This window comes from Alosa sapidissima, chromosome 6 (assembly GCF_018492685.1).
Source record: "Alosa sapidissima isolate fAloSap1 chromosome 6, fAloSap1.pri, whole genome shotgun sequence".
Classification (NCBI taxonomy): domain Eukaryota; kingdom Metazoa; phylum Chordata; class Actinopteri; order Clupeiformes; family Clupeidae; genus Alosa; species Alosa sapidissima.
In genome coordinates, this window is record NC_055962.1 from 9,815,446 (window position 1) to 9,828,187 (window position 12,742).

General features: G+C 41.1%; 1 protein-coding gene and 1 long non-coding RNA gene across 3 annotated transcripts in view; one reads left to right on the forward strand and one right to left on the reverse strand.

Moving 5' to 3' along the window:
• Positions 1–5,166, forward strand: part of LOC121711121 — a 22,122-nt gene extending 16,956 nt beyond the window's left edge. The window contains exon 3 of the long non-coding RNA XR_006032261.1: positions 5,090–5,166. This is a non-coding gene — a long non-coding RNA (uncharacterized LOC121711121). The remainder of the gene's footprint in view (positions 1–5,089) is intronic.
• The window catches only part of otofa (otoferlin a), a 129,959-nt gene that overhangs the window by 54,523 nt on the left and 62,694 nt on the right, over positions 1–12,742 (reverse strand). For both annotated transcript variants that reach the window (XM_042094384.1, XM_042094385.1), the window contains exons 6-7: positions 7,340–7,413; positions 6,711–6,837 (exon numbers count right to left, since the gene is read on the reverse strand). In XM_042094384.1, coding sequence (XP_041950318.1) covers positions 6,711–6,837; positions 7,340–7,413 — 201 coding nt within the window. The remainder of the gene's footprint in view (positions 1–6,710; positions 6,838–7,339; positions 7,414–12,742) is intronic.

Genomic DNA, 12,742 nt, shown 5'->3' on the forward strand with positions numbered 1-12,742 from the left:
GATAACACTAGACCAATGTTTACTCCACTCACATCCATCTGGGATCGCTTCCGTTGAGAGTGATTTCGCCCACTTTTTTAGTGGTGGTGGAAATTGGATGAATAAGGCAACATTTCAGCTCTTACTATCCTGTAGTTTTTATTATAGGCTACCAATATTCCACAAGGATAAGTTGATAAGTTAACAAAAACAGGAAGGAAGAAATAAAGCATTTGAAATGTATCCCACAATTACACTAAGAGGCATATTGAACTATTGTTTACATGCTTTTTCTGCATGGGTCAGCTATCATGTTGTTTGGTGATTTGCTCCTTTACTACACCCACTTCTGAGCAAACAAGGCATATAGGTTGATCATGTAGCCTACTGCTGTCATATAGCCTACTGTTCTTTCTTACATAAAATAATTTTAATTCATATGGTTAACTCTATTATCCTTTCTACTTGTCCCTGTAGTCATAGCGAATTTCAGGCTCATAATTTTCAGCGGGGGACTGGCTGATCTGCTGCTCAGAGGCTACTTTTATTTTTAGGCCTAGGCTACTGCATACATAGATCAAGCTTGAGTTTTGTTATCAATATTTGCATAATATTTGCAAAGTCTATGAATCGCCATATTGGATGATACAAAAAGGCTAATTTTTTTAATTAATTGAATATGTTGCTTGCGAATAGGTTGACAACGCTACAACGTCCAGTATTAGCCCAATAATTAGGCTACGGCGCTATAATCATGGCTAATTTACCAGTTGCCACTTATTCTGTCCTCTTCAAAAAAAATCTGGAAGCTTGGCACATTTGGCAGCATTTTCCTCCAATACTTTTCGTCTTTTTTACCTGGCCTTTCCAGTCCCTCATGGCCTCTTTCTACCATCCATCCTCCCTGACGCTTATCACTACGGTAGGGCCGGCCCAGCTGGTATCTGAGAAAACTTTTTAGAAAAGACAGACTATATGGACCCAACTATTAACTCTTCTTGGGAGGGGAAAACAACCCATGCAGAGGCTGCGGTGTTAGGCATAGGATGCGAACGTGTGTAGCCAACTTTAAGACTGTCGTCCCAGGAGGTAATGTGGGAACCGCTGTATTTCTCAGGCGAAAGAGCTTTTTGGGCGATTTTTTTCGACCTCCAGCGAAGTTCACTAAAATACAGACCGCCGAGACGTGATCAGCTTTCTGCAGATTCTCAACAGGTGTGCTCACATCCAACCCCAGAAATTCCAGCCACAGCTTTAGCCTTTCTAGTAGGGGAGATTATGTGAAAAATCGTTACGCGGTGGATAGAAGCATGAAATGTGGTAGATATGTTCCTTGGGTGATCCTAAGACATCCTAGAAGGGGTGCCCAAAAATATCTCAAACAGGAAGTGAGATTTTGAAGAAATTCAAAATGGCCGCCAATACAAATGACAGCTGATTCAAAAGCCACCTTCACAACCTCCTAAAAGCTTGAAATTTGGTATACATGTTCCTTGGATGACCCTAAGACATCCTAGAAGGGATGCCCAAAAAAATCTCAAACAGGAAGTGAATTTTTTAAAAATTGAAAAATGCCGCACTCCCCGCCACAAAATTGGCAGCTGATTCAAACACTACCTAAACAACCTCTTAAAAGCGTATATATATTCCTTGGGTGACCCTAAGACATCATAGAAGGGGTGACCAAACATATCTCAAACAGGAAGTGAGATTTTGAAGAAATTCAAAATGGCCACCCATATAATTGACAGCTGATTCAGAGGCCACTTAAACAACCTCCTAAAAGCTTGAAATTTGATATATGTCCCTTGGGTCTACGTTATCCTGGAAGATTACTCAAAGAAATCTTAAACGGGAAGTGAATTTTTAAAGAAATTGAAAAAAGGCTGCACTGCCTATCCACACAATTGGCAGCTATTTCAAAGGCCACCTAAACAACCTCCTAAAAGCATGAAATTAGGTATAAGTGTCATAGATATGTCTCTGTTTTAAGCAGACAATACGGCTACACTATGGCTATATCCACCAATTGTCTCAAGGATACTATAAACACAGACACTCAAGCACCTCAGACAGACCTCATAAAAAGCATACAATTAAGCACACATGTCCCCTGCAACTTCTTAAGACACAGTAAAACACCACACTAGATTACATTAGTCCTAGTCTACATACGGCATATTTGCATCTATTCACATGCTCTGGCACATTGGCATAATACTGTGCAAGGCAACCCAGCATCGGCACTTTCGAGAGCAGAGAGGCTCACCTTTGCTGCCACATTTAAGAGGTTCTCTACATACTTTGGCTGCCTCTGGTAAAAGTGTCCATAAAGGTGTCCAAAAATAATCTAATTGGGTCCATCCATATTTTTCAGGAGAAGGCATTGACTGGGTAGCCTGCAGACCTTTGGACCAAATGCTAGCTTGGTACACTGCTCTATTTGAATGCTGTATCAGTGCAGCCTGTGTGGGAGGAATATTTTTCATTGAGAGACATATTTGAGAAAACAAGTCCTTCCTGAAATCATGGACTTTTTCAAGATCCGTTTTCTTATCGTAAAGAACACAAGTGTACTTCTCCAGCAATGCAAACATGTTTGATTCCTGGCTAAGTAGTTGAAAAGGATTTGCTGTCATAGCAATGAAGGCATCCTTTACTTCTGGAAATGGTTTCCATGCAGCCCACCCTTTAGAAGGAGTCTGCTGTTCCAGAGGTAGCCACCCCATTATCACATAGTGCAGTTGTTCAACTACTTCCATCTAAAAGTTATTCGATTGTGTTCCATAGAGCCATCTCTATGTGTAACCCACCAAGCATCACAAACCTCTCTCCATAACAGTCTGGATCTCTGGATCACTCCACTGAACCATTTTTGTAAATATAGTGGTTGGTCAAATGCCATAACTGGGACCTGGCCGGAATTTAGGTTCTCTGTCAATTGTTTTACAACATTCATACCATGTCTGACCATAGCAAAGCTGGCAGCTTTTTCATGAAAGAGAGGAAGGAGTGAGTTTATAGCAGGTGGGTCAGACAGTTCTGGCTGAAGTGAAGCATCAGTTTGATTGCATGCTCACCCCACTTTTCCTCCTCTGTTATTGCCCATGGTAAGTTCGGTTTGGTTAACTTTTGGCACTAAGATGGCCTTTGGTTGACAAGTAACAGCTGGAATTGTAGTGTATACTTCTCTGAGTACTCTCAGTACTACTCAATGTACATACTGCACATCTAAATACTAGCTGGCTACCGTTACTGTAGTACAAATCAAAATTTCGTAGCTTCTAATGTTATTCCCGAAATAACGGTACAATACCCCCCAGGAAGCCCCACAGATTCACAAATACGCACCCCAGGCGATCATGGGGACACAATTAGCCTAGGGATGCCTTTGTTTGCCTAGATTTAGCTTGATAATTGGAACCCAGCTAGTGGTTCTACATTGGCTAATGCTAACGCTAACACTGGCATAACATTTGGTCAATGAGTTGTGCCCCTATTTAGGGCTTGATCTCTGATCATGTGGACATTTTAGCAATAAACTGTCTTTTGAAAATTATTAAGTGATTCTTCCAAAAGTTTTTAAAAATATTTATGTTATGCATACATAAATAATTAACTTCTCAGATGAGGATTAATTTGGGGAGTCATGTCATTCTGACCATTTTAAGCCTGTTTTCCCCCCTTTAAAGCTGTATAAAAGGCATGTAAGATTATTTTCATGGGTTATCTTGCACATATTATTTGTTAACCATCTCTATATATATCAAATGTAAAATAATAAAGTAGCAGAATAAACCATGATGCCCAACTATGTAATGTTTTATTATCCTTGGGTCGTTTTAGGTGGCCATCTTGGATTTTCCCTTAAAAAATGACCTAAATGAACCAGAAATGTTGGGCACCCCTTCTCAAATGATGAGATACATCATAAAGAGTGTCTGTACCAATTTTGGTGCTTCTATCCACTGCGTAACGATTAGGCCCTTTTTTGTTGATAATCCCCCCCTACTATTCTGGATCGTTGAAAGGAAGTCTGTGACAACTTTTTTTGCTATGAATTTTCCCGCAATTCGGAACTGCACAAAATCGCCTCATTTTTAGCTGTCTGTTGCAAAATACTCCTCTGCTTGTTCTGTGTATTCAATGAAATGCCAGTGGTTTGCTTGTAATTGGCAAGACGGTGTAAGGTGCATTATCGCCACCAACTGGGCTGGAGTGTCTATTATTCAAGCTCTCAACGGAGGAATGTACGGGTGTGAGGCGTTTGGAAAAATAGCTCCACAGTTTTGCAACGCATGGTAAAACACCTGTTGGAAAGCATCTTTTGTAGCGATTTTTGTGTGAGCATATCAGCGAACACCCCTGACCACTCGGTGAGTTTCACGTCTTTGTAAACAAAAGTTTAATGCGTTTTAGGAAGGATTGTTCCAGTGCACCTATGCAGTGTTGTGGAGGAGGGGGGGCGCTACCACAGAAACCGGAAATTCTCAGGACAGCAGCATGTGTCCAAATTTCAATCTTAAACGTTCTATTTAATCATAAACTATCTGAAAACAGGACTTTAAGTGTAAAGTACCGAACCTGTCCTTTAATAGAGGACGGACAAGTGGCTTATTCAATCATATGCAAGGATTTTTGATAAGGCCCAGCCTTCTGAAACCCCACTCCAATTGATCGATCCCAGATGGATTAGTGGAGCTAGGCGGAACGAAATTCATCTGGCGAGAGTCAAGTTAGTCTCATCATCCATTGCAGTGAAATGGAAAATAATGAATCAAGACAGTACTGAGCACAACTAAATACTGATATTCATCCCAGGGGAAAATATTGCTTCTTACAACAGTCTCATCTTTCAGAAACAAAATTTAGAAAATGAACTGCTATCCTAATACTTTGTGTCCCTTAATGTGCTTAAGAAATTATAAGGTGGCTTGTAACAAATTATTATTATTATTGATATCTACCGTCAAAATCTTCCAAAATATTTAGATATTATTTTTTGCCCACCCCTAACTTCAACTGAACAGATAACAATGGACATGCCACATTACATCAAAACTGGAAGACAATGCTAGTCTTCAGGGTCACAGAAATTGCTAGGAGAAAGTGGACAACACCTTGTCCATGAAGGGAAAAATAGCAAGGGCCACAGTTAACAGTCATACTAACTTATGGAAAGTCACAACAGCAAAGAAAGGTATAATTTACAGCTGGAAGTAGCACTGCTTGTACTGTGGAAAGGACTGCATGGGTCATATTGAAAGAGATATTGGTTAGGTCATGACTATGCTAGTGGAAGTATTTCACTGTTATGTAACTGCTAAGCACATTTGCATACAGTAATTGCAATCAGATTCTTGATTCTTATATACAAAGGAGGAGTATTATACTCATTGTGCTGTAGATAGGGACTCCCAATGTCAAAAACAACCAAGTTGTGCAACATAAAAAAAGTTCACTATATTTACAGTAATTGAATTGAACATGGCATGTTGATTAGCATGTCTCCACCGTCTATAACCTTTCATGTCAGGGGATGAAACTGACCTTAACCTTTGACCCCATGGCCCTGAGTCCCTAAGTTCATCTAACTTGTATAGACAATAAATGTACTAGAGTTAATGAAGATCCATCAGTCTGCTTTGGAGATATGAACCAAATACTGCATGTGAGTGCATTTGTGTGACCCCTTGTAACCTTGACCTTTGACCTCAAGACCTAAATTGTCTTGCCAGCACTTGTAGTGACAACTTGTAGTGGGTAAGTAGACCAAGTTTGATGAATATCTTTCAATTGGCTTAAGAGATATCAGCTTATATCAAGATGTACTAACATATGTTTTTGGCCCAAAAATCATTGTGCCATGATCCATTCAATCAAAGTACACCAGGTTTCAAAATACTGGCAATTGTTGACATTACAAAAACTGCATAGACTTTTATGTTTCAGTTTTACAGGTATTTGCATTTCTGGTTGGGAACTGTATGTCCACATGTAATGTTCACATTCAAAAGCATTCTAGTAAAAAGCAAATACGTTTTTTTTTTCCTTTACTGTTTACTACAGGAGGTTCAGTAGAAATACTGTTTACAGTATGATAGAACAGAAAAAGTTTACAGTATTGCTTACAGGGAACAAAATATCCATGAAACACACAAGAGCATTCCAAACAAAAATACAACATCAAAAAGCCCAGATAAAAAGGGGGGGAACTAAAAAAAGCACAAAACTACTGTATCTAATCTCTGCGATCTTCAGGGTTAGGGCACATGTTTTTATAAACATCGTATCTGATATTATAGTAACCAAGGCGATGGAATAAAACCGCTTGGTAGCAGAAGCAGAGGTTTTTATACTGTATCTAAGGTTTGGAATATTGTTTTTGCTATTGTGGGATGTTGTGTGTTAACATTCGTAAATACTGCAAAAACAATCCATAATTTTGTTGGGAGGTATAGCTTGTTTGTGAAGAAAATGTAAGCATTGTGGAAATGTGTTCACTGACTGCATATTATGTGAAAATGACATCAAATGTATGAATGGTATGGCCACAAAAGACTGATGCTGTGCTAATTGTGTTTAGAGTTGTGAGTTGTTTAGAGAGAAATGTAACAACTGGTTAGACAAACGCTTGTTAGTGACTGAAAAAAAATGTAATAGGCATTTTAACCTTACAATGCATCCCATAAAAATCATTAAATAATCTGCATCTGAAGAAGGCTGCTGACCTTTTGTTGGAGACGTTGGTGGTTACCGCAGTAACAGAGGCGAGGGAGATGGTGTCGGGGTCGAGGATACCGCCCAGGCGCATGGCCTTGCGATCCAGGTCCTCTGTCTCCAGGACAGCAGCATCGTCTACGCAGGAACCAAAATAGTAACTTAACAACAAGCATCAAATTGCGATAGGGGTTTGCCAGAAAATTCAGAAAAGTCAGTTTAAGACTTACATTAAACACAATGGTTAAAAAGAAAGACAAAATGTTATAAAAACACCTTTTATATCTCAAATATGAGTTTCAAAATTGTTTATCTTAATGAATGTATCTACTTTTGCACTCCATGCATGGTGGTTCCAGCACTAAGTTTTGAGATGGACGTGCATAATTCTTGCTGTACAACCCAGCAATACCTTCCTAAAGATCAAGGATCTTGGGGGGAGGCCAATCTGTTGAAGAGAGCAGACCCCTAGGCTTCAAACTGAGAAGCTTCAAACTCTTGCTCTCCAAAGCTCTCTTACCCTCCAGAAAACTCTGCTTCCTGAGCCACCCCCCGAGGCTCATTTTAGTCTGTTTGGAAAAAAGCGTCTGCCAGATGAATAAATGTTTATGTAAATGAAAGTATAAGACCATGGGATTACCTGCTCTCTTGTGGTCATCTTTGGAGATGCGAGTTTTCCCGAGCTTCATGGCAGAGAAGACGCCTTTCCCTGCTCTGGAGACACACACACACACACACACACACACACACACACCTCTGTCAGATCACAATTCTAGCAAACACACACATTTACACACCTCTATAAAGGTGGGGAAGGGGTAAGGCCTGACACCTTTCCTCTTCCCTATAGGTGCATGTAAACACTACACTGTTCAAATCAGACTTTGCAGCAATCCGTCCCCGTCCCCCCTCTGTTTCTACACATTCATTCAGACGCTGTTCAAATAAGCACTTTCAGCAAGCTCTACCTTCCTCTCCACTCAAATTCCAATTCACAGCAAACCTCTCCAATTCTCTGGAGAGGTGGCCAAACATTCCCACAAAATTACTGAAATGTCAATTCATCGCAAGGCTGGTGTTTCTCTCAACAATCAGTTGTATATTTGAGCACCGCTAAAAGTCACAGTTTTCAGCTTTCTCCTTCTCTGGAGAGGATACTAGACTTGTACCCCAACAGGTTACTGCAAATTGTCTTCCTCCTTATAGATCAGGAGTGCATCCAGACCATCTCTTTCAGAAAAGCTCTCCCTCTTTTCTATAGAGAGGACAGCATTCTCTCGCCCAAATCAAATCTCATTTTACTCAAGGGACGCCCTTAAGGGTGCAACAAATGTTCAGGCACCATTAAAGCACCATTTTACAGCAAGCCCTCCTTCTTCTCCAGGGAACAAAGTGAGTAGCAGCACTCAAATATCCACTTAGAGCTGAAGCACACTTTAGATCCTGGTAGGATTTTACACCACCCAGGTGAGTCATAATGCTTCAGCACAATTACTCTGGAAAACGGCTGACCGGTAGGAGCAAGCAGACCCTCTCCAAGATGTGCATTATTACCCAAATTGCACTGGTTCACAAGGCAAAGATAAAACCTGGCTCTTAGAAAAGTTCTAGATTATCCTTTTCTTAATTCTAGATTATCCTTTCAACGTAAGCAATTCTTTAGACTATAACTGTTTGTATGATTTATGGTGTAACAGAATTGTTGATAACGTTTATTGGCAGTTAATAACATATGCATTAGCTTGCCTTCATACCAGCACTAGTGTCAAAGTCACACCCTAAAACCATGTAGTTAAAATACAAAGGCGAACAAATTCCTCATATCCTTCAACAAAACCTCTGAATCCATATTTGCACATATTCCTCAGGATAATCCATATCTATGTACAGTATACTCTCTCTAGCTCTGTCATCTGATTGGTTCCTAGGTTTTTACAGGTGAAATGTCACAAAGGAAATGGAGGGAAATAATCTACGACTCTGGCTACAGATAGATAAGCAAATAAATATACATATGGAATATATAGATGTAAATATAAACTCAGTAGGAACACTAGGTCCACACCTCACCCCTGATCTTCCTGTTCTTTCATATCTCTCTCTCTCTCTCTCTCTCTGTCTCTCTCTGTTTCTATCTGTCTGGATGGAAAAAGGCTGTGATAAGCATCATGGCAGGACGGTCAGTCCGTCTCACTTCAGGACCCCTGGCACACAGTGGCCCCCGGGTTCCTGTGACTCCGCGGATATTATATGGATCAGATATCAGTGCCCACACAAAGCCACGCTGGCGTCATCGAGCGGGCCGACAAATGAGCGTCGTTAATTATTCATCATAACGCACAGGACGGTCCAACTGGCCGCGGATGTGAGTCCGTGTCCGAGAGAGGATGAAAGGATTTTTGCTTGGCTCAATCATTCTGTTCCGACCCCCTCCGTAAGCTTCTCAAAAACGAGGGGAAAAGTCTGTGGGGTGTCTCATTACTTTGAACTCAGGATAACTCAGGAAGTCAAAAACACTGACAGAGAGTGTGCAGATCACTTGAAGAGAATAACTGCTCCTGATTTACGCATTTGGACACTGCAACATGACATCAATCAAAACAAACAACATAGCAAACAACATAGAGTATAACAGTACTGCAAGATACACACCTAACATTAGCTACTTTCAGAATATTAAATGACTTACAATATTCCATATCAGTTCAAACAGGTTTGACAACATGGTCTCTGATTTTTGCTCATTGTTGTCTTAAGTGTCTACCATCGTTTCATCATACAAAAGTGTCAACACAAAAGGCAGGCTATATATGAAATGCTGTTTTTTGTCACAATTTTCTCTTCATGATTGAAAAGGCATATCTCATGAACGATATGAGATATCCAGCTGAAACGTTTGTAAGACTTGGTCAACTCTTTAGACAAAACCCCTTTCGGTCCTTTCTAATAGAGAATTCGGTTACACTTTACTTGACAGTATCGACAAAAGAGTGACATGACACTGTCATGAATGTGTCATAAACAAGTCATACACATTTATGACATAACACTTCTGTTATTAGGTGACATTCGGTTTTTGTCATAACAAATTAGGGTTAGGATTAGGTTTAGGTTTAGGTTTAGGTTAGAGTTAGGGTTAGGGTTCATGTGTCATGAGAGTGTCATATGTTTATGACAGTGTCATGTCACTCTTATGTCGATACTGTCAAGTAAAGTGTTACCTAGAATTCTATAGAATTCTGAATTTAATTTTGTGAATCTGCAGTCAACTACTGACATGTATGGATACCCAACAAATAAAGTTCATACAACTGCCAATATAAAACCAGTGCATCTTAAAATCACATTTATCTCAAAAGTACTGAAAAGAGTCCACAGCCATGTCTTACACAGCATTAACGACTGTGCCTCAAAAGCTGCTGAGGTGCAGTGTTAGTCTGATTCTGAGTCTGAACAGTTTAATATCAACAACGCAGACGTTGACAAAGTCTAATTTCCAATCTCTACACAATTCACAGAAAAAGTCCCCAAAGACAGAAAGTATTACTGTACATAATGTTAGCAACCTACCTCTCAGGTACACCAGGTGAAGAGGAGGAAATGGGAGGTGAAATCAGACACAGCTGATACGTACCATGTGCTCAAACACCATCAGATACAACACTGATCCACACAGAGAGACTAGTCTCAGCACATGCGTGTGTGTGTGTATGTGTGTGTGTGTGTGTGTGTGTGTGCAAGAAGACAGGTATAAAACTCAGGTGTGTGTGGCCACCAGGTGGGCTCTTTAGTTGTCTGTGTGGAGAGGAGGAGGAGGAGGAGAAAGACAGGTGGAAGAGAAGACAGGGAGGGGCAGACTGGTACCACGGCAGAAAGGTCTGGAATGAGACAGGGATGCGAATGAGCTAGAGTGAACTAGAAAGGACCTCTGAGCCAAAGACACGCACCAGCACACTCATTCACACACACACACCTAAGTGTGCACACTCGCACACACACACAGTCATGCACTTGGGGAAATATCCACACATAAGCACACATACAATCATATTTCTGATGCACTAGTGTTTTTTATCATACATGTAGACTTTATCAAATGTTTTTTTATTCACATGTCCACACACTTCACATACGGTACATTTTATACAGGAACTCCACTGTTTTTATACTGGCACTCCTACCCATGTTAAAGAACACCTAATGGATGCTGTGCTGAAGCCTAAGTAGTACTTATGGTACTCAATGGCTATGAAACGTTTCTGGGTTCAGAGGAACATGTCTGGGTTGAGGGTTCCTCACCCTAGAGTGCTATCAGCTAGAAAACCCCTTCAGACACAGAACTATACAGGAATGCACAGGTGATTAGTGCAGAACCAAAGAGATCATTCTGGCAGAAGTATGCAGGGGAACCATAATTAAGAACCTTTACTGTAATGTTATGTCAAGGCTAAGTTCCCTCGAGGTGCTCTGGAGAACCTAAAGTCTTATCCAGTGTGGAACAACTGAAAAACCTGTATATGTGTGTACGTGTGTGTCTTTTTCTTGTGCAGGAACCAGAGAGGTGTGTGAAGCTGATGGGCGCTGACCCACGGTGAAAAGCCAAGGACTTGGTCCAGGCAGCTGGCAGGCCAGCCGCTCGCCTGGCGTAATTAAGCGGAGAAGAAACTCGAGCCTGATGAATTTTCACGGCTGGGGCCGATGCCACCGGGGCTTTCTCTCAAGGGGACGGTCTCAGGGGGACGATAAAACTGCGTGACGTTACAGCACAATGACACTAACGCTACAGGTCCACTGCAGGGCTGCTCAGGGAGAAGTAGGCCTGGCTGGCACAACAATTATGTTGTCGACGTATTGGACAATATCCTTTACAGGCCTCAATACTGCCCGACTGTTGGGTTTACATTTTTTTGTCCACTGCAGGGAGAACCATTCACATGGTCAAGCAAACGCATGGTCAGTGGAAGAACAAACAGCTCGTCATAAAGATAAAGGAGAGTAAGTGAGTGAGTGAGTGAGTGAGTGAGTCAGTCAGTGAGTGAGTGAGCGAGTATATTCTGTCATTAATATATAACCATGAGTGTTCTAGATCTGTTCTTTTTATTGTCTTGGCTTCTCTTTGCAACATTGTGCTGGGCTTTACCTGCTCTAGATACACTGGATTAATATTGGATCAACTCAGTCAACTCGGTGTCTCCATTTGAAATTAAGGAGACAGTTTTTAATAGCATACTTCACACACAACAAACAGCATCTATTTCCTAAACACTTCTGTCTGATACACAGACAGCATGGTGAAGTCCTGAACGCTAATGTCTGATACACAGACAGCATGGTGAAGCCATGAACCCTGGTGTGATGAGTGTTATGGATGCATGCCCTGGGGGAAGTCTTGGAAGTCCTCAGGGAAGTGTGACTGGGGACTCATTGGGTCTATTAGCAGCCGCTCAGGTCTCCATGATCCCTGCCCCACACAATGCTTTCAGGCAGACAGGTAGATAGAAACTGAAGCTGCCATACACCAACACTAAAGTCACAACACTCACAGCACTGCACACACACACACACACACACACACACACACACACACACACACACACACACACACACACACACACATACACACAGACACAGACACACACACACACACAACAATACTATCAACAACAAGACAAAGAGACATCAATGAGAGAGAGTGAGACAGAGAGAGAAATACAGTAATGCCAGTAAAGGACAGAGAGAGGGGGGGGGCATGATCACGCTCCTCAAAAAAGATCTGCTTAGTTTCTGTTTGCCACTCCTGTGTATCTTTGCTGCACATTTGCTGCATTCAAAGGCAGAGAGACTATCAGAGAGAGAGAGAGAGAGAGAGAGAGAGAGAGAGAGAGAAAGGGAGTCTATGAAAACAAACTAAAGGTCAACCAATTCATGTGCTGGTGCGTTACATCTTTTTCTCCAAACATAATTTGTTATTTTATTATAAACTGACAGATTTCTTAAAGGTCATGCTGTTATGCTGTGTGTGTGTGGGGGGGTGTATTTGTGT